Here is a 25,899-nt window from a genome sequence, read left to right as displayed (position 1 = left end):
ATTGTTACAAAAAATACTCACTCAACCTAGCTTAAAGATGGTTCAAATACAAGGCAAAGCTAGGATGACAACAAGAGTGCACTAAAGGATATGCAAGTGGTGATTTAATGCACTTATGAAAGAAATGAGAGCTTTTTTATCAAGAACAGGTAAGTGGGCTTTGAATGCAAGTGTTCTCTTATCAATAAATGAAGTGGAGTTCTCAATTTATAGGTTTCTAAGCTCGGGAGTCTAAATCAGCAAAAGGCAACCTCGTCCGGTCGAGCTAGGGGTCGACCGGTTCACTAGCCGTTGGAGCATTTAATGCATGACAGGTTACCGTTGCCTCAACCGGTCCTCGACCGGACCTCGACCGGTAAAGGAATCACCTTGATCGGGAAGGGAAGGCTACTGGGAGAAAGAGAAGGTTTTTAACCTTCCTCGACCGGACGACCCAAACCGGTCGACCAGTTCCTCAACCGATTGACTGGTTGGCCTTAGCCTCGACCGGTTGAGCCTTTTTGGCCCCGAAAAACCTATTTTTTTTATTCATTTCTTTTCTAACACTTAGGCAAGGTCTTTAGGTAAATTATTAAGCCAATTTTGAAACATTTTGCCTAAGGTAAATTAGTTAAAAACTCGGGTTTTAATGAAGTCGATGTTTTAAAGAATAAACCGAGTTTTCTAAGATGTATGAAAACGTATGAAAATCCTAAGTGCACTCATGCATTCATCTTACATTAGTTTCCTATGATCTCAAGTCTTCCAAACGTCTCGATCTTATATCCATTTGGTCTTTTAATGATTTTTCGAGTTTATACCTGAGATTCTTAAACATTAAACCAATTAGTTACTTAACCATAGTTTGTTATCATCAAAACCCGATTAGGAGAACCCTTGGGCTAACAAATACATTTATTTGTAAAACCATTCTAATCAATTGTTAAAAGAATTAATTTTGCGAAAAGTTTATTTGATATATATTTTACTTGATTGACATTATCAAACTTTAATTATCTAAATTTTCATAATTATAATTAAGAAATGATGAAAAGACATAATTTACCTTTACCCATGTTTTTTTCCCCCTTTAAATTTGATTAACTTCTATAAATGTATATTATTATTTGCACAATGTAAAGCTAGGTCACAAATAAGGTATGTATTTAATTGTGATGATAATGTTATTTCATGGAGATCTATCAAACAAATAATGGTACTCACATCGTCAAATCATTAAAAAATACTTCAATTCATAAAACAAATCATGAATGAATAGAGAAAATAGAAGCAAACACGTTTCACCAAAATTCTTTTATATATGTGAACTCAAAGATCTAACAAACTTATTCATAAATTCACTATTGACCTCAATTTCAATTTCAAGAGGTTAATATACAAAATTGGAATGTGTCAACTCAAGGATATCAACATTAGCGGAAATATGTTTATAAAAGAATATTAGTATACTTGAATCTTTTTTCGTTTGTCCACGTTTTGTTATACCAAGTTTTATTGACAAGGTTTTTAATAAGATGGTCCTAATAAGCCAATAGCAAATTAAAGAATTACAAGAATGTGTAACCCTTTTTCCCTCATTAAGTTTTTCACATATTTTTTTTATTAGCAAGATTTTAATAAAACATATTCTTTTAATATGGTGGCCATAAAAGGAGAAGTATAGTAAATGAGATGACAAACGACCACCATTAAAGCTCATTTATAAACTTCCATTTAAAGTTGAGTAAGGTAAGTCATTTGTGAAACCTAAAAGAAGCCTCTTACCCTGTAATAAAAATTACATTTTGAAACCTTTTACCACAATTATTAATCAAAATAATACCAACTAAATGGAGCTTAAAGATTAAAAATTAAAATGATTTCATGTTACTTAATCCATGAGACCATTGGCATACCAAAACCTTTATATCCTATATGATTTCTTCATTATCATTTCTCACTCCTTAAAATGATAAAAATAAAAAATAAAAAAGATTCAAAATTGCATTGCAAAAGCACACCATCTGAGGACCTAAAAACATTTCATCAACTATGCTTAAATTCATTGTAGTTAAAATTGAACGCCTTGTTCACGCATTCATCCTAATCAACACGCTCCATTCCAAAAAGAAAACCAACAAAAGGGACAAATTTGATTTGAAGATCCATTTCTAATTCAATCATCACCCACTCTGCTTCTACACTAGCCACTTCTCTGTTTCTCCATCTCCAAAATCCAATCTAATATGAGGAAGAAACAGCGAGAGAGACCAATGTGACATCCTGATGACAATATCAAAACAGCGTACATACTTCTTCTACAGTCCTCAAAGCCTGTCGCCTATTCTTCATCAAATCTAATCTTCTTTGAAGCGGGTCGACTAATACCCACCTGCAAACACAAAATTAACACACTATCATAACACTAATCTTCAAGTCACAAAATCAGCTAACAATTTGAGAAAGAGATGTTCGGGAAGTCAAGAAATGTCAAACAACATTATACACTTACTGAGCATCTTCATAAAAAGAAATTAGATTAGTATTAGACCTATATCTGGCCAGTGTTAAGACACATGTTCGGTTATTTGCAGTCTTATGGCCTCCCACAATTGGAAGTGCCCATGGCACCCTTGCATGTTTCACACAAAAAGACTCAAACTGACCTTACAAAATTGTCAAGAATGGCCAAGGTGTGTCTAAACCCAAAAGGACAAATTATAAATTTGAACATCAAACAGCGTAAACCATTGACCGAACAAATAGAAATGAGGCCTGGTATATAATCATTAAAATATTTCTCCAAGCAGAACAATGGTATGATCGTAAAAAAGACAAGGTCCCACCAGTTATTTTCAGGGTCCCCAGATTCCAGAACAAGGATGGAAGAGATAAGAGTGGCAATGCAAAGTGGATCAATAGTCAAAGTTACCCAGGAGCTTGGCTCCATAACTATCCACCAAGCATGCAAATTTTTCTTGGGAGATGCCAGTGTCTGCAGACTTTTGATGGACTAGACTACTGAAAGTTACAACTTGGACCACTCATACAAATTTGGAAATATGAACTTGTGTAAAACAGTATAAAACTCAGTTTTTTATCTTCATTTGTTTTCCCCTGAAATTGCTTCTTTATTTGTTAATAAACTTTTTGCAATATGAGTCAAAAAAAAAAAAAAAACCGAACAAACAAACAAACAAACATGGAATAGCTTCTTACTATTTCTGGGCACTCATAATCAATACCAGCAGCCTCTATCCTCTTACGCCGCTTCTGATCTCGTTTCCCAATTCCTTCCACCAATTTCTTCTGCTTTTCCAATGTTCTTTCCTGAATACCCATTGAAGAACAAGGAAAATTAGTGGCTCAAAAACCTTTTTGTTTTGTAATCTAACTATTTGAAAGATTATCCACAAGAGACTATCTTAATTTTAACCTAGACACATTACCTTGTTCTGTCGTTTTCGTTCAATTTGAACCCTGTCCAGTGGCTTATATAGACGATTTACACCTTTCCATCTAAAAGAAGATAAACAATTAGCATTCCATTACTGACATAGCAACCAGATAGTAACCACTATTTCCAACAAACATATTCATGTGTCTAGAGAGCAATTATCAACCTGTTTTGAATTAGCATATATAATTTCCTAAAGACCATTTTGCAAATAAAATAACCTTAAAACCCCCAACTAATTTATACTTCAATAGAGCTTCAGAAATTTTTCCACTTGAATAATTCAGTTTGGTTTAATGTCCAGATGTTGAAATTAACAGAAATATGAAAATAGCCAATAGAAAGGCCGGAAATCTGATGCCAGCAAGTCAACCTCTTTAATGGCAACGAAAAAAAGATATTCTTCAGAATTATTAAGTGAGCTTGATCACATGTAGTACATAAGGAATTATTCATCAAACCTTTTGTATAGGTATTCCTTAACAAAATGAGGTAGCTGAAAGCAAGGATAGACATTTGTTGGAGGTAGCAAGAGCCTTAATGTATGCTGAAAACGTTCCTCAGTTCTTTTATGGAAATGCAGTACCTACAACTGCCTACCTTATCAATAGAATACCCACAAAAAGCCTTAACACCAAGACTCCAGTAGACATTCTGAAACAACACCTACCTCACATAGATTGTCTTGGCTCCCTTCCACCAAAAGTCTTTGGTTGTACTATATTTGTCCATTTCCCAAACAAAAACTGATTCAAACTTGATCCCAAAGCCACTAGATGTATTTTTTAGGGGCTATTTTCCCACACAAAAAGTACAAGTGTTATCATCCACCTACACAAAGGAAATTTGTCTCCACAGATGTCAGCCTTTTTCAAAACCAACCCTACAACCAGAAATCTGATCTTCAAAGGGAGAAAATATTGCAAGAAGACCAGTCTTGGACACTTCCTTTACCCATTTGGAGTCATGCTACTGAACATGTGATATAGAGGAGGCTGACATCATACAAGCAGCAACAGCAGAAAATGTTGATTCAGACTTGATGGCTCACTCTAGGAGACCAAGGCTACCAATCCAAGAACAAGACCCAATCTCTCTTACACACGACCAGTCATCAACTCTAGAATTAAGTACATCTAATCCTTCTAATCTCTCTCTTCTTAATCATGGTTTTGACATTCATCTTGATATTCTTATAGCCATTTGAAAGGTGTTAGAAGTAGTACTAAACATCCTTTGTCAAATTTTCTATCCTATCATAGACTTTGCCACATGTAAAAGGCATTTACCACTCATTTGCCCTCGATTCCAATTCCTAAAAATGTACATAAGGCTCTAAATGATCATAGGAGAAGGAGGCTAGAAATGAAGAGATGAAAGCCTTGAATAAGAATGAAACATGGGATATTGTTGGTCTGCCCAAAGAAAAAAATTCAATGGGATGTAAGTGGGTGTTCACCATTAAATGCAAAGTTAATGCTTCAATTGAGAGGTATAAAGTCAAGTTAGTAGCAAAGGGATACACATAAACTTATGAAATTGGCTATCAAGAAACTTTTACACCAGTGGCAAAGATGAATTCCATCATATTCCTTTTATCCTTTGCAACAAATCTTGATTGGCCTTTACAACAATTTGGTGTAAAAAAATGCATTTTTGCATGAAACTTGAAAGAAGTATTTATGGATTTGCCTCCTAGTTTTGAAGGAAAATTCCGCAATGGAAAAGTGTGTAGATTGAAGAAATTGCCATATGGTTTTAAGCAGTCTCCTCATGCATGATTTGAGAGCTTTGCCAAGTCTCTTCTCAAATTTAGCTATCACCAAAGCCAAGCAGATCATACCTTGTTCATCAAATAATCACCAAAAAAGGAGATCACTACACTAATTGTTTATGTGGAAGACATAATTGCCACTAAAGATGAAGTAGAAAAGATCTAGAATCTTAAGGAAAAGTTGGCAAAAGAATTTGAAATTAAAGATTTTGGAAATTTGAGATATTTTCTTGACATTGAGGTGGCAATATCAAAAAGGGGAATTTATGTTACTCAAAGGAAGTATATCCTCAATTTGCTAAAAGAAATCGAGAGGCTAGGGTGCAAACTATTGGGTACACCTATTGATCAAAATCATCAATTAAGCGCCATCAATACCAATTGACAAAGGAAACTATCAAAGATTCATTAGGAGATTAATTTATTTGTCCCACACGAGACCAAATATAGCATATGATGTCACATGATAAGTCAATTTATGCACTCCCCCTTAGAATGTCATATGAATGCAATCTTGAGAATCTTGAGGTACTCGAAGTCAACTCTAGGAAAAGGCTTATTGTTCTCAAAGAACAATCACCTTAGAGTTAAGTCTTGTACAGATGCAAATTGGGCCATTTCAATTACTAATAGGAGATCTACTTGAGGGTACTGTACCTTTGTGAGAGGCAACTTGGTTACATGGAGAAGTAAAAAGCAACAAGCAGTTACTCGATCTAGCACTAAAGTTGAGTTTCGAGCTATGGCCATTGGCATTTGTGAACTCATGTGGTTAAAAGGTTTGTTAGGGGAACTACAAGTGAATCCTTAGGATCCCATGAGATTATATTGTGATGAGGTTATAATCAGCATTGCTCACAACCTAGTACATGATAAGACTAACCATGTTGAGAATGATAGACATTTTATCAAGGAAAAGATTGATAGTGGATTGATTTGCACTCTATTTATTGCATCCAAACTACAATTAGTTGATGTCTTCACAAAAGGAGTTCAAAATCCCACATTCAACTCAATGGTTGGCAAGCTAGGAATGGAAGATATCTTTAAACCAGCTAATAGGGGAGTATCGGAATCCAACAATTGTTTGATTTGATGGAGTTTATTTGATTTATTCCTTATTTTGTGTGTGTTTAAATTAGTTGACTATGTAAATTAGAGAAGTTGTAATTTAGAGGCTTTCTAAGAGGATTAGCAGGAAGAATTTTAGGATAGGTCAGCTATCTTATTTAATTTCCATTTATTGTACAAGTCTGAAAGTTCTGTGTTTGTGTGTGTGTGTGTGTGTGTGTATACTCAATGAGTGAATAAGAAGATTCCTTATTTTCCAATTTGCCAATGTTAGCTGCTTCATGAAATTGAAAAAGAAAGTATTCATATTTTTCCAGCAGTGAGTGCACACTGAAATTCAAGTTTTTACTAGGATATGCCCCACTGCTGAGTTTTATTTCTTTTTGGAAATACCTTACTAACCACTCAAGTTTGAAACAGGACAGCTTCCCCTAAGGTTTCATTTTATGACAAGGCCTTCCTTTCATTGGTCAACCTAATTAGCACATATCATCCAATTCTGTTTTGAAAAGAGAAAAAAAAAAAATACTACCAATTTTACCTTTTGAAGAAAGCAACCAGTGAAAAAACACATATTTAGCCACTAACTTAATTGATATGTAATCCAAGTCAATAAATATGAAAATAATGTCTTAAAAATAAGTTATACAAAAAATTAATCTATAAATAAATTATATATTTCAAGTTCTATTTATCAAAGACCATATTTCAAAATAAATAAATAACCCAAATCCAATTCTGCAGAATCTAATTTGCCAGTAAATAAGTACATCTCCTTTACACCATTAAGAAGGCCAAACCATTATACCAGCATGAGAAGTTGATTTGGAAAATGAAAGCGCAAAAAAGGTCAATATCCTACTTCAAACTTGAGTGGAGGTCCCTACCATTTCAATCAAACCTCACTAGAAGTGAGTGCTTTTTACCCTTTCCTTATTCTCCTTTTACAAATATATATATATATATATATATAGAATCCTTACATTTTCTTTCAACATATACTTTGATGAGTGTACTTTCCCATTTCTTTTCCTTTTTTAATAAAACTGTTCTATTTTCTTTCAATCACTTTATGTACTTAGGCGAGGAGTCTTTCTCCCTTATAGGCTTTTTGGAGTGGGTAGCTTCCACTTAAGGGGAGGTAGTCTTTTTTTGGTCCTGTTCTTTTTTTGAGGCTGTAGCCGCCTTGTATACTCCCTGTATGCTTTGCCTTTTCTAATGCATATCTCTTTTACTCATCAAAAAAAAAAAAAAAAATTCTTTCAATCACTTTATGTATCAACACATCTGTCCATTGGACTGTTAATGGCCATAATTACATGTAATTTTTATATTCTATTTTTTATCCTTTCCAGATAGCATTCCACTTGCCTTGACTCATTAACTACCTCAAATACTAGGCACAAAAAATTCTAAGTGAAAATATTTAGAAGAAAATGTCCAAAAGGTTATTCACAGAATGAAAAAGAACCAGATAATTAGCTACATCATTAAACATGGCCCTAATTTCAATCACATAGATTGCAGGGAAAAAAAATCTAAAATAAGTGAACTAATAGTTACTTACAATTTTGGATGAACATGCTCAGGAGGAACAACATGAACTTGCAAGATGTGTTCGAACAACAGGTGATTATGCATACATTCAGCTACAATTTTTGCCACCTGTTGTCCACAACTCTAAAGTTAAACAAAATAAATAAATTATAACAAATATCTAAAATTAAATTCTAGATGAAATAAGCACAACCTCAGGAGATTCAAATTCAATGAAGCCAAAATGCTTTGATTTTCCTGTCTGAAACATAGGATCAACCAATAGGTAAGAAACTGAAAATGTAAAAAATATAAACAAAATAAGATAGCAATAGAAATAAAAAAAATATGGAACATCAGCATTCTATTCTATTTGATAAAATCTTTACAAGGTTTTGATTTTGATCAGAAACTAACTATTCATTGATACCAATTTCAGATACAAGCAAAGAATGAGAAATCTTTCCAAAAAAAAAAGGATGATCAAAAGTGAAAACTTAACAAGAGCTGCAAAATAACTATATCAAACAAGTATGAGACAAGAATATATACAAAAAAATCAATGTACAAATCATTGTTGCATTACAAAAATATGCAACAATGTACAACTCAAGGGGGTAAAAAATCTCCTACAAAAGAAACCATCTGCTTGGTTTCACATTTATCTGAACAAGGGGATCAAGAGAAGGAATAATCCAAGTTGCTAGTCAGATCTAGGATTTGATGGAGCCACATATTGTATTTCAGAGGATCTCTCCCCAACATAGACACTCATGAGATCATTATAGTTAAATCTCTCTCCACCAAAAAACTAGAAAGATCCAAAGCTTTAGCTTGCAATAAGCCCCTCCAAAAGAGTTAAGATATTGGCCTCACTAGCCAAACCCACTCCCACTGATTTAGAGAAAACTGTTAACACCATCCCATGGCAATTCCTAATCACACCTCCAATTCCTAGCTGGCTTGGGTTACCTAGAGAACACCCATCAAGGTTTCACTTAATTGAACCCAATGGAGGTGGAGTCTATATTAAGAGCATCTTACAACCTACACTCATTGATATGCAAACCATATTCCAATCAAGTTGTAGAATATTCAATGGAGTGTCCTCAAAAGTTTTTTTATTTTTTTCTTTTTTGATAAATAAGGGAGCGCATTAAAAGTGCCAAAAGAACTAGTGCACGAGAGTACACAAGACGTATACAATTAGCTAAGAGGCAACACAAAAAATAAGGGAAACAAAAAACTACTCTCTGCCTCAATAGGAACCCAACCAATCAACTAAATCAACTAGAAGCATAACACCCACATCTATGTACACCTTAAGCCATACAGATAGATTGTCAAGGAAAGTGCTTTCAGCCTTTGATCTGACATCTCATTTTCAAATGATTTTCAGTTTCTCCCTTCCAAACAGTCCAAAAAATGCACAAGGAAGCAACTCTCCAAGCCTTCTTTTGTCCTCTACCTACAAAAGAGTCATGTGAGCCAAGGAGAGCCCCAATAACCGAGGTAAAAATAACCTAATGAATATTGAATAAAGGGAACAATAGCTATCATAAAATCTTAGCCTTATCACAACGAAGAAGAATGTGATCACTAGGTTCCACCTCCTTGCACAAAGCACACCTATTAACTAACAACTAGCATCTTATTTGAAACTAGCCCAGAGTTAACACTCCACTCCAACATGCCTCCCAACCGAAAAAGCTCACCTTAGATGGAATCTAGGAGTCCTAAGTTATCCCTTATCGAAAAGGGATGGCACCATCTAACTCTATAAGAGAACAAAGGGCTTTTATAGAAAAATGGAGTGCCATCAATGGTTGAAGAGGAAGAAACTCAAAAGTATGAATAAAAATGTATTAGATCTCCAATAGATTCTAAGGTCCATTTATGTAAAAAAAAAATTGTGTTCTTCTCCCTCCAAACTATCCCTAACAATGCAAGACAACCCACATGCCAAAAATACCCTTTCTTTAGCAAGGGCGAAAATATCACGATATATTAACAATATTTTGTTGAAAAATGAGGCGGAAATCTTGATCACGTGATATTTCTTTTCTTTTTTTTTCCATTTTTCACTGATTTATCAAAGACATTCCAATATTTTACCAATATTTCGACATTATCAGCAATTTTTCAATGCCACATCAACGCCACCACCACTTTTCTTGTTCCCATTTAAGGTCAAAATTTTTAATTTTGATAGTGGGCCTAAGTGAGATGAACTAAAGACAACACATGCATAACATGCTAGGGTGAAGCCCAATCTAATTCTCATTAGGCATATGGGGCCATACCTTATTAAATAGTCTTTGTTTTGTTTTTCTTTTCCGAAGTGAGATTCTTTCTCTTAAAGCTATTAAAAAACACACACCTAAACATACAACACCAAGTTTTGAACCTTGGTCTCTATGAAATGTAAGGCCCCTACCACTAGGCTAAATGTGTTCTTATGTTACAAATGCATACATGTGCGTGTGTTTGTGTGTGTGTGTGTGTGTGTGTGTGTGTGTGTTACAAATATCTTTTACATAATATAAATTAGAAATTAATTAAAATAAACTTATGGTAAATAAGTTAACTTTAAGTATCTTATTAGATCTTTTGCACAGTAATTAAATACAAGACAAATATAAATTTATAAATAAAATTATTAACATTTTAAATAAAAAAAAATACTTATATATATAAACATTTCTTTTATATCATTCAATATATCCAAACTACATACATTATCATTTTAGTATTAATATGTTTTCAAATTCGATATATTATTGCCTAATATTACAAATTTATCATACATATATCAATTTTTTCTTTAAAACAACTTCAATATACGTATTGTTGCTTTTTCTAGCACTTTTTGGAGTTTTCCCCAACATTCCATGAGGTTTGATCAATTTTCATCTACCGATATTTTTTGTCAAAATTTTTATTGATATTTCTTAATATACTTGTAAAATCTAACTACTAATATATCCGTGGAAATCGATATTTTTATCCTTGCTCTCTAGGAGTATCCCCCCTCTAAAAGTATCCTCAAACCCTTTTAAAGAGATAAACAACATATCTATCACACTCTTAGAGGGAGGGAAGGTTGGGGCAATGTCAAGTAGCATATTTCATAGGCTTCTATAAAATCTTAACAAAATTTTGATGTAACTTAGAAGAAAGAACAATAAGGGTTCGGTAACTCTTAACTTTCAACTTGTATTGGTTATAGGGAAATGAGAGACATCCTATTTTGTGGGTTAAAATAACAAACCATTGGCAAGATAACCTTCTTGCAATTTGAGCACCAAAGAAGCTCCCTCACATGTCACTGCTATTAAAAGTGTATCATGCCCCATTCATAATGCTAACCTAATGACTAGAAAATATAGAAAAGAGCGGAAGAAGACAGTATTGCCCATCTGTGGGTCCCCAACAACCCCAACCTTAGGGTCCAGCAGATTGCATAAAGCCAAGTGACCTACTAGTGCATCAAGAAACAAGAAGTGGCAATTGAGAGTCCACTTTCACCCACATAAGCAATGGCATGTACCGTTATAGTTGTCACACACACACATGTATTTATGTGTTTTGAAATTTGACTCCTCTAAGACGAGCTTCAAAAGTTAATATGGCCAAATTTGAACCAAATTGTAATAATCCATATTGGAGTAAACCTAGTATTTTAATAGTTTCCAAAATAAGGAAATCTCAAGTAAAGAACTAGGATCCACTACAAGCTTTAAGTCGATCTTTGTCTAATATTCTTTCACATCACAAAGAGTACCTTAAAACTTGTCTAACTTAAATATTAAACTACTTAATAATCCAAAATTCCACCACAAAAAAAGAAAAAGAAAAAAAACAAACAGCACATAGAACTTAGACAAGAATATAAACTCCAAACCAGCAAACAAATGAATAGCTTCATTAACAATCACCTCACAAAAGCATCCAAATTTCTTCGACTTTCAATACACCACTTTTCTATCTATTTCAACTTTGTTTTACAGTAAACCAAATAAATGCTATCAATTGCAATGGCAAAGATATAGAGAAAATGATTTGTATGTAATTTGTGGGGTTGGTCTAGATTGGATATTGGAGATGACTCTCTCTCCCTTCTAGGTTTTTTAGAGTGGCTAGCATCCACCTAGGGGGGTGAGGTCTTCTTGGTCTCCTTTGTTTTTTTGTTGAGGGGTTATAGCTGCCTCGTATATCTCCTGTATGCTATGTGGCTATTGGCCTTTCTTTTATCTTAATACATATTTGACTTACGTATCAAAAAAAAAAGATATAGAGAAAATGATAAGGAATCCTTTGATAGAAACAACACCACCTAGCTATACTTAGGTTATGAAGAAGAAAGGCCAAGAAAAAGCAAGTAAGGAACAAAGGCTTCCAAACTCCTAAGCAATGGGACATGGCCCCTAAAAGCAATAACATCAAAGCTGCCCTTAGCCAAAAAATTCATCTTCTAGTTTGATGGTCAGATAATCATCTGATAAGTAATCTCTATCTCCCTAAACCAATCAAGGATTTTTCCCATCATCTGAGCACAATATCAAATACTCACCTACCTCACTTCAAACTAATTAGACAAAGGAATCCCTTTCAATCCTTCAATTCCTCAAACCAAGAAGAACCTATCTGATGAGCCAGGAATTCAGCCTATACAGCAAGTCATCAACTGCTGATCCACAGAAAGCTGACATGGTATAGCCTTCAAAACTAACCCAAAATCCCCAACAAGCACCCATCACAGCTAATACAAACCTGTGCTAATGAGAGAACAAACAGAACACAGAGCAGACATAATAATTCTGAAGAGAACTCCTGCAAATTGTCCAATAATTAGCACCCAAACGGAGAGATTAAGGAAAAAAAATAAAAAAATCCTCTTATAGATACATCACTAGAAGCTATCTTGCTTTCAAAACTTCAAGCACGAATGGCTCAAAACTATAACATGCAATATACAATTTGCAAGATTATACTGCATACTCTTCCAATCAATAAAAAGGTCCTTCCAAAATTTGCACCAAGTACAAAAGCATAACTACCATTAGAAAACCTCTTTTCCTAATTGATTATTTGAGTAGTGCAGACACAGCAAGAGCTGAAAAACGACAGACATGATATATTATATATTTATATATACCTTCGGGAGGACCAAAAGCTTGGTCCCATGGGGGGTGCAGGGTGCGGAACCTTTAGTGGTGTGCAAGGGCGATGGTTATGGGCTGCTGTGTTTGATTTGTGGCGGCGAGGGTTGGATTGGGAGCTCCTCGGATAATCACCCTAAAGATGCCAAGACTGCAAACCTAGAAGTGTGCAGTGAGGAGGGGGCTTCAGGTTTTGGGAGCCCTGGTAGGGGCCTAATGGGAGATCAAAGCCTCTCCAATATTTCTTTTTGAAAAATTGTCTCCTTCAGATATTTTCTGGGAATGCCAGTGGAGGAAGAGCATGAGAAAGAAATTGCTACCCTACTGAGAAAGTTGGAAACCAAAAAGGAGAGCAGAGTTTCAACTGCAAAGAGGAGGCCTCCCTCTACATCCAACATTGTTAGGGGGCTTCATAAATTGGAATGTTCAGTCAATTACTGCAAATCAAATAAGAAAGAGAGGAGCCAAAATAGTGGGAGGGAGATGGTTTGTAAGTGACCTTGCTGGTTGTGATTTTCAGGTTAATGTTGGTAGGCTCAAGCTAAGTGCTCGTCTTTCCTCAGATATAGGTGTTATTTAGAAGAGGAGAGGAGCTGGAGTCTGAAGGTGGTGGTTTCAGGTAGTGTAAGAAGAGTGGAAGTGGCAGTAGCAGGTAGTTTTAGTTTGTGTTGACCTAAGGTTAGATAGGCTTATAGTCTCTTTGTTCTTCTAGGTCTTTAGGGGGAAAAAAAAAATTTTGAGTTATGATTTGTTCTTTCTTTTCCTTTTTGCTTGTATTCGGCTACTACTTGTATGCTCCATATGCACTTTGTGCATCTTTTCCAAGTGCTTTGTTTACCTATCAAAAAAATATACATATATATATATACCTGTTTTGTATATGTGAATTTGCAATCTTAAATAGTTTATCAAAGTTTATATGCTACCAATTGGTTACTTGGAAAGTTCAACTCATATGACATAGATATATAGTGCTAGTAATAGTCTCTTCTTGTCATATATTTGTCTTTAAAAGTCTATCCTTACCCTATTAAAAAGTGAAAGGTGAGATGAACTGTTCACTTCTATTCCTCTAAGAAATGTATGTAATACATTACAATCTAGGTTGACCTTCTAGGATAAAAAAAAAATGAAACACTCCTATTTATAGCATCTCCTAATTACCGCAAAATCCTAGGGATATAGAATAATTCTTAGTCAAATACACAACCATACAGTTCTATTTTAGGAAGAAAATAAATACAAAATATTTAGACACCATAATCCCAAGATATTAGCAATATAATATTTCAAGAAAAGACTAAGACTTTGTTTGGTAACTATTTTTGAAAACAATTATGAAAAAAAGTTTTTGAGAACGATTTTTGAAAACTATTCTCTGATATTTTATAGAACAAAAGTCTGATTGGGAACTTGAAATGTCTTTTAACTTGTTTTTAATATTTTTAAATATGTTTTAAAAATAATTTTTATATCTAGTGTTTTATTTTTAATCATTATAATTATTTTCTAAAACAATCCATAGAAAACAAATGAAAACAACTAAAAGATATTCTTTAAAAACACTCTATTTTCTATTCTTAAGAATAGAAAGCAGAAAATAGTTTCTGATTGTCAAACGTATTTTCTTGCTTTTTTGTTCTAGATAATAGAAAATTGTTCTAAAAAAATCGTTGCTAAACAGGCCCTAATAGTCATGTATGTTCTTTCTCCTTTTTCCCCCTTTGATAGGTATGCTTCTTTCCCCTGGAAATTGAACATTTGAACCTACAACCTCTCACATCCCATCCGAACCCCTTGCCACTTGAACCAAACCCCAACAGCCATAAAACCAGATAATCATATCCTAATGGGTTAAAATGGCATTTGACCCATGTAAGTCATGATTGTGACATGAAAAAATTGCTTTTGAATTCTTGACACTTCCATTGAGTTGTCTTTGCCAATCAATCCATTGGGCATAGCTTGGCACTCAAAATCTATAGTAATTGACACCCAAAGGACGGATGAGAAAAGCTTTCCCCTAATGTTTCAGTAAAAGCAACCTTGCTTCCAAAATTTCCAGCAAAAATGACACAAACAAATAATGAGCAACATAGTGTGTGTTAGGTTGTATTATCTGTTTTTCCAATTATAAAGAAAGTCTTTCCAATATTTTTTTTTTTTTTATCAATAAGCAATATACGTATAGCAAATAGGCACTAAAGAAGTGACTCACAGAGATACAGTATAGATCAACTCACCCCCATACAAAAGGACCCAAAACACTAGAAAAGCACAAAAAACCCTCTCCCTTAACGCATACACACCCATTCTATAAAATCTATTAAGGTCGAAGGACCATCTTTTATCCACAATTTGGTTTCCAACCAAAGTAAATACACAAAAGAAATTTTCAGCTTTTGAATGGATAGCACACCGTCCTCAAAAGCAATAGAATTCCTAGCCTTCCAAATAACCCAAAACAAGCATAACAGTCCCATTTGCCATGTCACTTTCCTCTTCTTGCCCACAAAAGAGCCTCTCCAGCCTATGAGAGTTTCCTTTACTGAATGCGGAAAAACCCAAGAAACTCCAAAAAAAAGAGAGTAGTAACGTCCACACCTCCCTTGTTCTTTCACAATGAAGTCTTTCCAATATTTACACCTTGATTTGCTGAAAATACCCTTTAAAGACTTACAAGAGAAAGGGAAAGGCCAATTCCAATGTTCGAGAGTTAATTTGGAACATCAATGATGATTTTAAGTTCCTCTCAAGACTTAGCGTAATTAGGTTAGGTTAAGTTTCTATTTTATGTAGTGGTTTCTTTTTTGTCAAGTTTCTATTCTTTTAGGTGTCCTTAGGATACACTTCTAGTTTAATGTTTTTAAAAACAGAAAATGGTAATAATTTTTATATAAAATGTAAGAACTCTTTGAGACGCACCTTAAAAAGATTTTTTTTTAAAACTATTTTAAAAAATTGAAGTATTAAAAGATTTTTACTACCTTAAATTTTAAAAATAATTTTTAAGTTCATACTTTTATATGAGTTACTATATCTTATATAGAAGTTAAAACTATTTTCTAGTTTTAAAAATAAAAAACTAGAAGTGTATCCAAATGAGCACTTAGTTTTCTAGTTATTTTAAGATAGTTTTTATTTCTTTTAGTTATCAAATAATATTTCTTCCCTAAATCTATTTCTTTTTTAGTAAGGAATGATACAAAATTAGGAAATGTCCTATTAAGGAAGAGAAATCATAAGTGTCCATATACACACCGTGCTTGGTGACAGGTAACATTCCTAGAAACATCCTTTGAGAACATTCAAAACAAGGGGAAATCCAGTTCCAATATTCCAAATTTAATTTCAGACACTAATGAATCTTTTGTTAAGTTTATATTTTAGGTGGTCATTTACCTTTTGTGAAGTTTATATTTCTTTTAGTCTTCTTGTCATTTTACAATTTTTTTATTTCTTTTAGTTTCTAGCTATTATTCATTTCCTATATATAGGCTTTCAAAGTGGAAAACCAAATTCTAATAAAAGTTTCAACATCTACCATGCTTCCTTTACAAGTGTGATTGCCTTCTTTCTATGTATTATTGCTTAAGTGTCATTGTCATTGCCTAAGACTCCTAGTGTGGTTGTCAAGGATTTCTTTTTCTTCTTTCCTTAATCCTTTCATCTCATTCTACAACTCAAGATTCTGCATTACGTCACCAAGAGTCAAAACATTTTTTGGATAAGTAAGCTATAATAAGATATATTGCCCATTAGTGGATCTTATGCATGCTACCTTTGAGAAAAACTTACAAGTTCCTTAGTTCTCATTGGTGCGTCTTATGTATGAGATATGGAAAATCAATCAACCATCTCTTTCTACATTGCTCATCAACATTGGGGGCTTTGGTACAAGCTTTTTAGTCTAGCCAAGATGGATTGGGTTCTGCCCAGGAGTATATGTGACATGATCATATCATTTAAAGGTTTGAGGAGTTCCATCAAAGGCAAGACCCTTTGGAAAGCTGTTTGCCTCACTATGCTTTAGATTGTGTGACAAGAGAGAAATATTAGGATTTTTGAAGAAACGTGGAGAATAGAAGAGATGTTATGGGCCTAATTTCTCCTTGTGGACCTTTTATATTGTTGTCACCTTTAAACACATTCCACTCAATGTTATTCAACTCAATTGACTTTTGGCTAGTAATTCAAATGGAGTAGATAACAATGAAAGGAGTTGAGTCCAGTTTTGAGGAGATGCTACCTTTGTGTATCCTTAAGCAGCCTATACCCTTGTGTACGGTTTTCCTTGTATAGTGGAGGTGTTTAGTCTTACTTTGATTAGTATTTTGGATTTTGTGGGGAGGACCTCTCATCTTTCTCTTGTACTTTTTTCATCATTAATATATATTTTGTTTCTAATAAAAAAAGATATGTTTATATTAATGAAAGGAGCTATACAGCAAGGTGCACAGGTTGTATACAAGATAAAAAGTCAAAACATAATTCCTTTTCATCATTGATAGTTGTTTTTTTTTAAATGTGGAAACCCACTAGCTGCTTCACCGGACCGGGGATTCCTTATTGATAGTTGATAAAGGGAAAGGAACATACAAACATGGTAAATCTAGAAAAAGACATGAAAAGGAAAAAAATTCTGAACATGCACGAGTATTACAAACATGTTCAAAAATGTCAAAAGTGTGTCATGCCCAAGAAGTATTACATGCATGTTCAAGAGTGTGAAAGTATGTTGAGTTTGACATGGTGGCCATCACAGACCAGCTCCTCATGGAGAGTGTCCATGCTACATAGTTGATAATTTAAAAAAGGAAAACGGCTCAGAATACAAGTCAGACATCAGATCAAATTCCTTTTTCTGCGCCCCCCCAAAGTACCATGATATACATTGTTATGTTACCCAAAATATATATATAAAAATATAGAAGCCTAACCTTCTTATTCCTCGCAATTCTTAATCTTTTGACAGCACCAAATTGCTTGAAGAAACCTGTAAAAAATTACCCAATTGCAGAAATAAAGCCAGCAATACTTTTAAGGATCACTAAACACTCGTGTCTTTTATAATCTAAATAAACAATATAGGAAAAACTGAACACACCTTCCATTTCATTCTCATAGAATCCATGTGGTATCCGACCAATATACAGTACCGTACCAGTATTTTTTGGTGGTTCCTGCTCAGGAAGTTCATGCCCAGGACCACCTTCTAATGGCTGCAATGCATGAATTGGAATTTGAGGGTGGAGATGGTTAATAAAAAATAAGTAAAAATATAGTAATATCAAAGAAAAGTCACAATACCAAGAAATCTGCAGCCGCTTTTTTATGCCCAGGAACTGATAATTTAGAAGATCCCTTTTTCGATTTCTTTATCATGGCTTTCTTTGCCTTGGTGCCCATCTCACTATAAAAAAAGGGAAGAAAAATATATTAATTTCTTTTATACACGTATTTGATTCCCCCATGCAGTACCAAATTAGAAACTTACAGGTAAATATACATTAGATATATATATATATATATATATATATATAAATAAAGATTGAAATAAAAGAAAAAAGTATACACAACGTATATGAAGCAACCAAAAGCGAGAATACACAAAAAACCAACAACCACATCCTACAAAGAGTCTAACCTCTTGAAGAAGTCTAACATCGACAAAGAACCATCCCCAGTGTACAACCTAACTCAATCCCATAACAAATACAAAAAAGACCTTTTAATCGTTTGATCCAAGCTTTCATATTTCTCTAAGGCTCTCCTATTCCTTTACCTCCAAATGGTCCAAAATAGGCATAGCAGAGCAACCTTCCAAGCCTTTTTTCTTTTCTTGCCAACAAAGGAGCCACACCAACTCAAGAGCAACCCTCTCACTGAAGAGTGCATAACCTATGTACATCAAATAAAGCAAAAACCAATTGCCACAAGATGTGTGCTTTCGAACAATGGAGGAGGACATGATCTCACTCATTTCCTCTTCTACATTGCACAAAAGCATCTATTCAGCATCCACCAACCCCTCCTTTGGAGCTAATCCTAAGTCAAAATATTGGACCAATTTGCTTCCCAAACAAGAAACTAGCTCTAACAGGAACTCAAGAATTCCAAACTATATCATAAGGGAATAACTCTGCTCTCCTACTTGCCAAGAAGGAATAAAAAGACTCAACTCAAAAGTTACCATTCCTTGTCTCCATCCACACCATAACATCATCAGTACCCACGTAGATTGAGTGATCATACAACATCCCAAGGAAAACATCCACCTCTTCCATATCCCAATCATGCAACTGTCAGATAAACCTAGGATCCCAGTTACTACCATCCCAAACATTAGACACCCAAGCATCTTTTGAGGAACCTATAGAGTACAGATTCGGAAAAAAGTCTCTTAAAGGCATGTCCCCACACCACTTGTCCTTCCAGAACTTCACATTGTTCCTGGAGCTAACCTTAAAGCTTGTTTTATCTTTGAAAGTCACTCATCCATTTCTAATTACCTTCCAAAACCCTACTTCATACCTCTCCCACACTTGATTTGTGCACCACCCTCCTTCTTCTTGCACGTACTTACCTACAATTACCTGTTTCCAAAGAGGGGAATCTTCACTCACAAATCTCTAAAATCATTTCCCCAAAAGAGTCTTGTTAAGGATCAAAAGGTTTCTGATACCTAATCCCCTTTTCTATTTATCCAAGCAAACAATAGACCGATTTACCAAATGTGGCTTATTGACCAAAGCCCCTTCTCCCCAAAGGAAGTCTCTCTGTATCTTTTCCAATCTAATAACTACCCTCTTAGGAATGACGAAAAGTGACATAAAATAAATTGATAAGTTGAAGGTACTCTTTATCAATGTTCATCTTCCACCTTTTGAGAGATACTGTCTCTTCCACCTAACAAGCCTTTCTGGAAGCGTTCTTCTACACCTTCACACACCCTAGAGGACTTGTAAGGGGCGCCCAAAGGGGGGCCTAGGAAGGTAGTTTGGGAGAGCACCCACCTTGCATCCCAAAACCGCAACAAGCTCCTCCAAATTTGGGACCTCCCCCATTGGTATCAATTCACTTTTCTCCCCATTAATTTTTCACCCAAAAATTGCCTTAACCACATGAAGACCCAACTCAAGTACTCTTAACTTTTCCTTGCTAGCATCACAAAAAAAAATGAGGATATCATCAACAAATAACAATTGGGGGACTTCTATTCCCACATCATCTCTTTCCTTGACTGAGAAACCATCAATAAAACCCCCTTCCTTTGCCATTATAAGGAGGTGTGAAGAGTCTTCATCGCCAAGATGAACAAATAAGGAGACAAACAGTCGCCTTGTCTCAAACCCTTAGAGCTTTGGAAGAAGCTAGAAAAGGGAACCATTTACTAGGACATAAAAGCATGTTCTAGAGATATACCCTCCAATCCATCTTATCCACTTGGAGCTAAACATCATTCTCTCCACAACTACAAGGACATAATTCCAATTTACATGGTCATAAGTCTTTTCGACGTCAAGCTTGCAAATGATTCTTTTCAAGTTGCCTTTAAGTCTAAAATCAGCGGCCTCATTTGCTAGAACATCTAAAATTTGTCTCCCTACTACAAAAGCATGGTGAAAATCTAAGACTAAGTTTCTCACTACCTTTTTAAGTCCATTAGCTAAGACCTTAGCCAAGACTTGGTATAAACCTCCAACCAAACTAATAGGTCTAAAGTCCTTTAGATCTTCGCAACACCCCCCTCACCCCTTTTTTTTTCTTTGGCACCAAAACTAAAAATGTGGCATTTAAACTCCTCTCAAAACCCCCTAATTCATGGAATTCCACAAAAAACCCCATAACCTCTCATTTCACAAATTCCCAACTGAATTGCCAAAAAGACAAAGAGAAGCCTTCTAGACCAGGGGCTTTATCACCACTTAAGCAAGATAAAGCTGCAAAAACCCTCTTCGGAGAAGGGGGTCTCCAAAGCTTATGAATCATCACTAGCTAAGGAATCAAACACCAGCCCATCAATGCTTGGCCTCCACTCCCCCACCTCGGACAGAACCAAGTGGAAAGCATTTTCCACACTTTCTTTAATATTATCCTCCCCGGAAAACAGTACACCTTTCGACATTAACTCGTCTAAACAATTCATCCTTCTTCAAGTATTGACCATTTTGTGGAAAAAAACTAGTGTTCTTATCCCTTTCTTTTAGCCAAAGTTCTTTTGATTTTTGTCTCATAGAGATTTCCACCAAATCAGCCCATTTTTTTAAAATCATCCACCACCCACCTTCTAACCTCACATTCCTCCACGGTAGGAGGCATTTCCTTTCCTTTGCATCCCACCACCTAATTGCATCAAAGCCTCTAGTATTTTTTGGAAACATTATTGAAGCCCTCCCAATTCCATACTTTAAATCCTGCTTCAAGGCTTTAAGCTTAACCGCCAAAATGTGACTAAAAGAGCCTGAACACTCCCCTCCCCACCAATTCCTGACAAGATCTTTGAAGCCTTCTACTTTCAACCATCTGAAGGGAGTTTTACCATTTCTTATTCCAACACCATCAAGTAGGAGTGGTGCATGATTGAGATTGGATTTGGAAGGGTAGTTTGGGACAAGCCGCTGAACTGATTCTCTTAATCCTCAGAAACAAGAAAACGGTCCAGCCTACACGCCAACCTATTATTCAGCTCCTGGATAACCTCTGAAAAGCACCTGAGGCCAAGAAACTTAGAGAGTGTGTGTTTTTATAGCTTTTTGCTGAAGGCAGTTTGCTTTCAGATAGGTCGTTTATTTTTTATTTTTTTTCATGACTTAATTTAACTTTTTTCCTAAATAGAAAAGGCAAAATATTTAGTTTTTTCTAAATCAAAAAAAGTTAACATATTTTCTTTACTTTTTAATGAAATAAAATATTTATAAAAAAAAAAAAAAAAAAAAACCTCACTATTAAGCATTAAACTTATATTCATAATTTTAAAAAACAAACCTTCAATTCCTTCTTTCCTCCGGAAATCTCACGCCAGTTAAGTCCCCTCCCACACAAAAGGATCATTCCAGAGACCTCTAATAGCACTCATTTCATCCCAAAAGAATTCCCTCTCCTCAGACAGAACAGGACCATATACCCCAGTAAACATCCAAACAAAATTATCCTCACAATATCTGAAACCACAAGAAACTGAAAAGGCGCCTAACTCCATCTCAATAAGCTCAAACAACAGGTTATCCCAAAAAACTAAAATCCCCCTGGCCCCTAGCGTCCACTACCCCTAATCGAGACATCTACCCACAGCCAGGCTCCTCACCAAAAAGGCTGACATCTGCTGCACCTTCGCTTCTTGAAGACAAACAAGATCGGCCGAGTGTGAATGAATTATAGATCTGATAATTCTACACTTATCCCCTCATTTATCCCTCTAACATTACAAGAAATAATTCGAAGTTTCATTGACACAGTCTTGCTAATTTCCTCCACTCCTCCGAACAAAAGAGTCTGTCTTCTAATTAACAGAGCATTCCAATTTCCGGAGTTCTGTCTCAAACTCGGAACCAGAGGAGTTAGAATTTTTTAGCACCTTTCGCATTCTTCCCTTTTTTCCTAAGCTCCAGTTTTCTCAAAAGAACCAAAATCTCCTCTTCAAACCCGTCTACAGGAAGCCCAAAAATCTGCTAAAGGATGCTAGCTTGCTGAAACCTCCCTCATGAGAGGCGGGATCTCTCATCAACCTCTCTGCAACACAACCCTTGACGAGGGCAGGACACTCCTCCACCTCCCCTACCCTAGTTCCCAAATCACTGACCCCAAGGTTTGCCTGAAGAAGAACCGTGGAACCATCCCTTAAGGTCATACTAAGGGGAACACCCCTTACTCCCTCTTCCACAACAGAAGAGTCGCAGCCCCTCGTCTCCGTGTCCACCCCCCCCCCCCCCCCCCCCACAACAAATAAACCTCACGTATCGGTGCTCTTCACTGCCCACACCCACACGGTGAGAAGAAGAAGAAGACGGAGTAGAAGAAAGCGCCCCGAAGAGAAAGAAAAAAAAGAGGAAGGCAAATAACTCATCGTACCTTGGAATTGAGCCGCCTCCGCCACCAAAGCTTCGTCAACTAGGGAGAGTGCCACCACCAGCGAGGACGAGAACAACAAGAAGGGACTTCTGGTGGCGACGCTTCCAACTTAGGGCAAAGATCACCCCCACAAGAAGAAAGAAGGCCCAGCGCCCATCCACGGGGCCTTTTTACCATCTACGGCCCAAACAACTCTAATGGGTCAGAGGCCCCTTCCTTGGCCCAAACATCAAAAAGGGGTCCAGAACCTCTCCCCGGCCGAAGGCCAACACCCTAGATGGGCTACCAAAGCCCACCTAACCCTCCTGAAAAGCTGCCCCTGCTACAGTGGGCTGGGTGTCCTCTTCCAACGCAACCACTTCAACCTCCGGCCAAAATATCTTTCATCCTCCTACAACTTTCAACCCTCCCAAAATCAACACCTCACTTGTTGGTGACAAACCCGTAGACCCCACACATCTAAGCGTGCATGAAGGCCCCACCATCTTCTGCCTTTCCCAGTGGGGAGTCACCTAAGCAACCCAAGGTGGGAGTTCCCACCACAAGTGAATAGTGAAACAAAGCTGCCCTACCACGATCTGTAAATTTCACGGCACCTTGTTTCCATTCGTCTTGATTAAAACCCTAGCCTGAAGATTTTTACCTCCCACAGTCTTTTCAACCACCCCCAAAAATCCCTCACAGGCGTCACCACCTGTTTGAAGAAGTCTCTGTGCCAAGATTTTGAACTCCTCTGAGATAGCCAGATTCTGAAGCCCATCTTTCCGTCAAGATTTTCTGTATAAAAACATGCACACCTTCTTGTAACACCCTTTCAGCCACACTCTCAAGTTCAAAATCAAACAAAATCAGGGAGCCTCCCAACAAGGATAACACAATATCACGAACTTAATTAGGTCTTTCCTAAACTCATGTGCGACACTTAGAAAACTCAGACCAGACAACTCAAGTCACCCTTACTGTTGTTAAATCAGTCTTTCCCTTATTTTAACTTACTATACTAAGTAACGTTTCGTGACTCAATAGTTAGGATGCACATGCTAAGTCATGTTATGCGACTCAATAGTTAGAATGTGCAGTGAAAACAACAGTTAAAAAATGAAGTTTTTTATTACACAAGAAGGCTTTATAATGCTAGAATCTCTCCATTTGTTTGATGTCTTAGTCAAATGAGCTCATCTCTTATTTATAGTCACGTGTGGAACTCTCCAAAACTCATAAAGGTTCCCCACTAATATAGAATTCTCTAAAATATCTTATACAAAGTTTTATGTACAAAATGACTTTAAAACACTATAACTACTTCACACTCTTCCCTTGTCTTCCAACTTGGTGTAGAGACGTGTGTACATTTTTAGGTTTCTCTATAATTTTCACACTTCTTCACTAGTAGATAAGTATAGATTGCTTCAAGAGGTTTTAGAAGCTTTCTACTTTCTTATATAAGTTCAAGGGAGGGTCATTTGAGTAGTTTGTGACATTTGTGACACTTTTCCCCACCTATGCCGCTAATGTCCTTATTATCCCTTCTACTTGAAACCGCTCTATCTACTTTTGGAACTACCATAATGCATCCACAGGCCCCTAATTAGGCTCATTGTCTAAAGTCCCTTCCACTCGACTAAGTACCCCATGGTAGGACACACTCCTCATCTCCTAATAACTTGGTACGTGATGATATGTTCCACCTATTTGTCGTAAGAGGTTATGATGATTGTAGGCACTCTTTTTTACAACCCTCGCCTTAGATCTTCCTTGTCTTCATAATAGGGCTTCAAGTAGCTTGCATGGAAGACAAGATGGATCTTCAACCTTGGAGCTAGACCCTATATGACACCTTGTCTACTTGTCTTAGTATAGGAAATGGGCCTCCATATCTCATTACAAGGTCCTTGTCATTGCCCTTAGGGATTTGAATTATTGAGGAAGTATCTTGACAAGCACTAGATCTCCAACTAGATACTTTGTATGTCGCATTTTCTTTTCCGCTCACTTCTTCATCTTCTTATATGTTTTCTTCGAGTATGAGTGGGTTATGTCAACTTGCTCTTATCACCCCTTAGCGAACTTAAAAGTCATTAAACTTTTCTCAATGTAGCCCATCACTATGGTGTGAGAAGTTAATAGTTAGCACCCCATGGCTAGCTTGAATAGGTTCTTGTTAGTCACCTATCTCATTTGTAAGTTATAGAAGAATTGAGTCATATCTAGCAACTTAGTCAATCTTGTTGGTTAGTACTCGCAGAGTGCCTAAAGTATAACTCAAGCAAAATGTTCACCCTTTTGGTATGTCTATCAATCTATGAGTGAAAGCTAGTAGAAAAGTGAAACTCCGACCCTATCATCTTAAAGAGTTCCATCCAAAATTTCCTAATGAAGCATAAGTTGCAATCATTGATGATATGTTTAGCCAACCCCCCTGTGTTTAACCGCATGCTTTAGGAATAACCTTGTTGTCCCTTCTTTGATGCAATTTGTAAGGGTTGTTATAAAAGTGGCATACTTAGAAATTAATTTTTAGTCCTACGGCTATACCTATTTTATGGTCTCACAAATAAATAAATAAACAATAATTAAGAGATAAAAATTTGAACCTGTGATATTTTATATTGAAAAATTTAAATGATTTTAAAGGAAAATAATATTCTACAAAATAATTATGTAATTACATTTTTTTTTCAAAATTTCTACTTAATTATCGACAACTCTCAAGAAAACGCCAAAAAAAAAGGAAAAATTCTTGCTAGTAGGATATAATATTTTAGAACGTGTTTCATAGATGTTTTCGAAAATAGTTTTGAAAAATAATCTTTAAAAATAATTTTTAAAAACTATTCTCGAATTTTTTT

General features: G+C 35.7%; 1 protein-coding gene across 2 annotated transcripts; it reads right to left on the bottom strand.

Moving 5' to 3' along the window:
- Positions 1 to 2,004: 2,004 nt before the first annotated feature.
- LOC100255455 (uncharacterized RNA-binding protein C1827.05c) lies at positions 2,005 to 24,078 on the bottom strand. 2 transcript variants are annotated; one of them, XM_019225068.2, is made up of 9 exons: positions 23,051 to 24,078; positions 18,290 to 18,392; positions 18,087 to 18,201; positions 17,920 to 17,975; positions 8,032 to 8,079; positions 7,849 to 7,946; positions 3,429 to 3,498; positions 3,199 to 3,309; positions 2,005 to 2,371 (listed from the first exon to the last, which is right to left on the bottom strand). In XM_019225068.2, the coding sequence occupies exons 2-9, from the start codon at positions 18,386 to 18,388 to the stop codon at positions 2,321 to 2,323; spliced, it is 648 nt and encodes a 215-aa protein (XP_019080613.1). In that variant the 5' UTR covers positions 18,389 to 18,392; positions 23,051 to 24,078; the 3' UTR covers positions 2,005 to 2,320. The 2 variants fall into 2 exon arrangements, with proteins under 2 accessions (XP_019080613.1, XP_059598770.1); XM_059742787.1 differs by having other exon boundaries at positions 2,005 to 3,309; positions 23,051 to 23,984.
- Positions 24,079 to 25,899: the final 1,821 nt, after the last annotated feature.

The sequence above is a fragment of the Vitis vinifera genome, chromosome 14 (assembly GCF_030704535.1).
Source record: "Vitis vinifera cultivar Pinot Noir 40024 chromosome 14, ASM3070453v1".
Lineage (NCBI taxonomy): Eukaryota > Viridiplantae > Streptophyta > Magnoliopsida > Vitales > Vitaceae > Vitis > Vitis vinifera.
The sequence above is the reverse complement of the archived record's forward strand: the minus strand, read 5'-3'. Positions and strand labels throughout refer to the sequence as shown.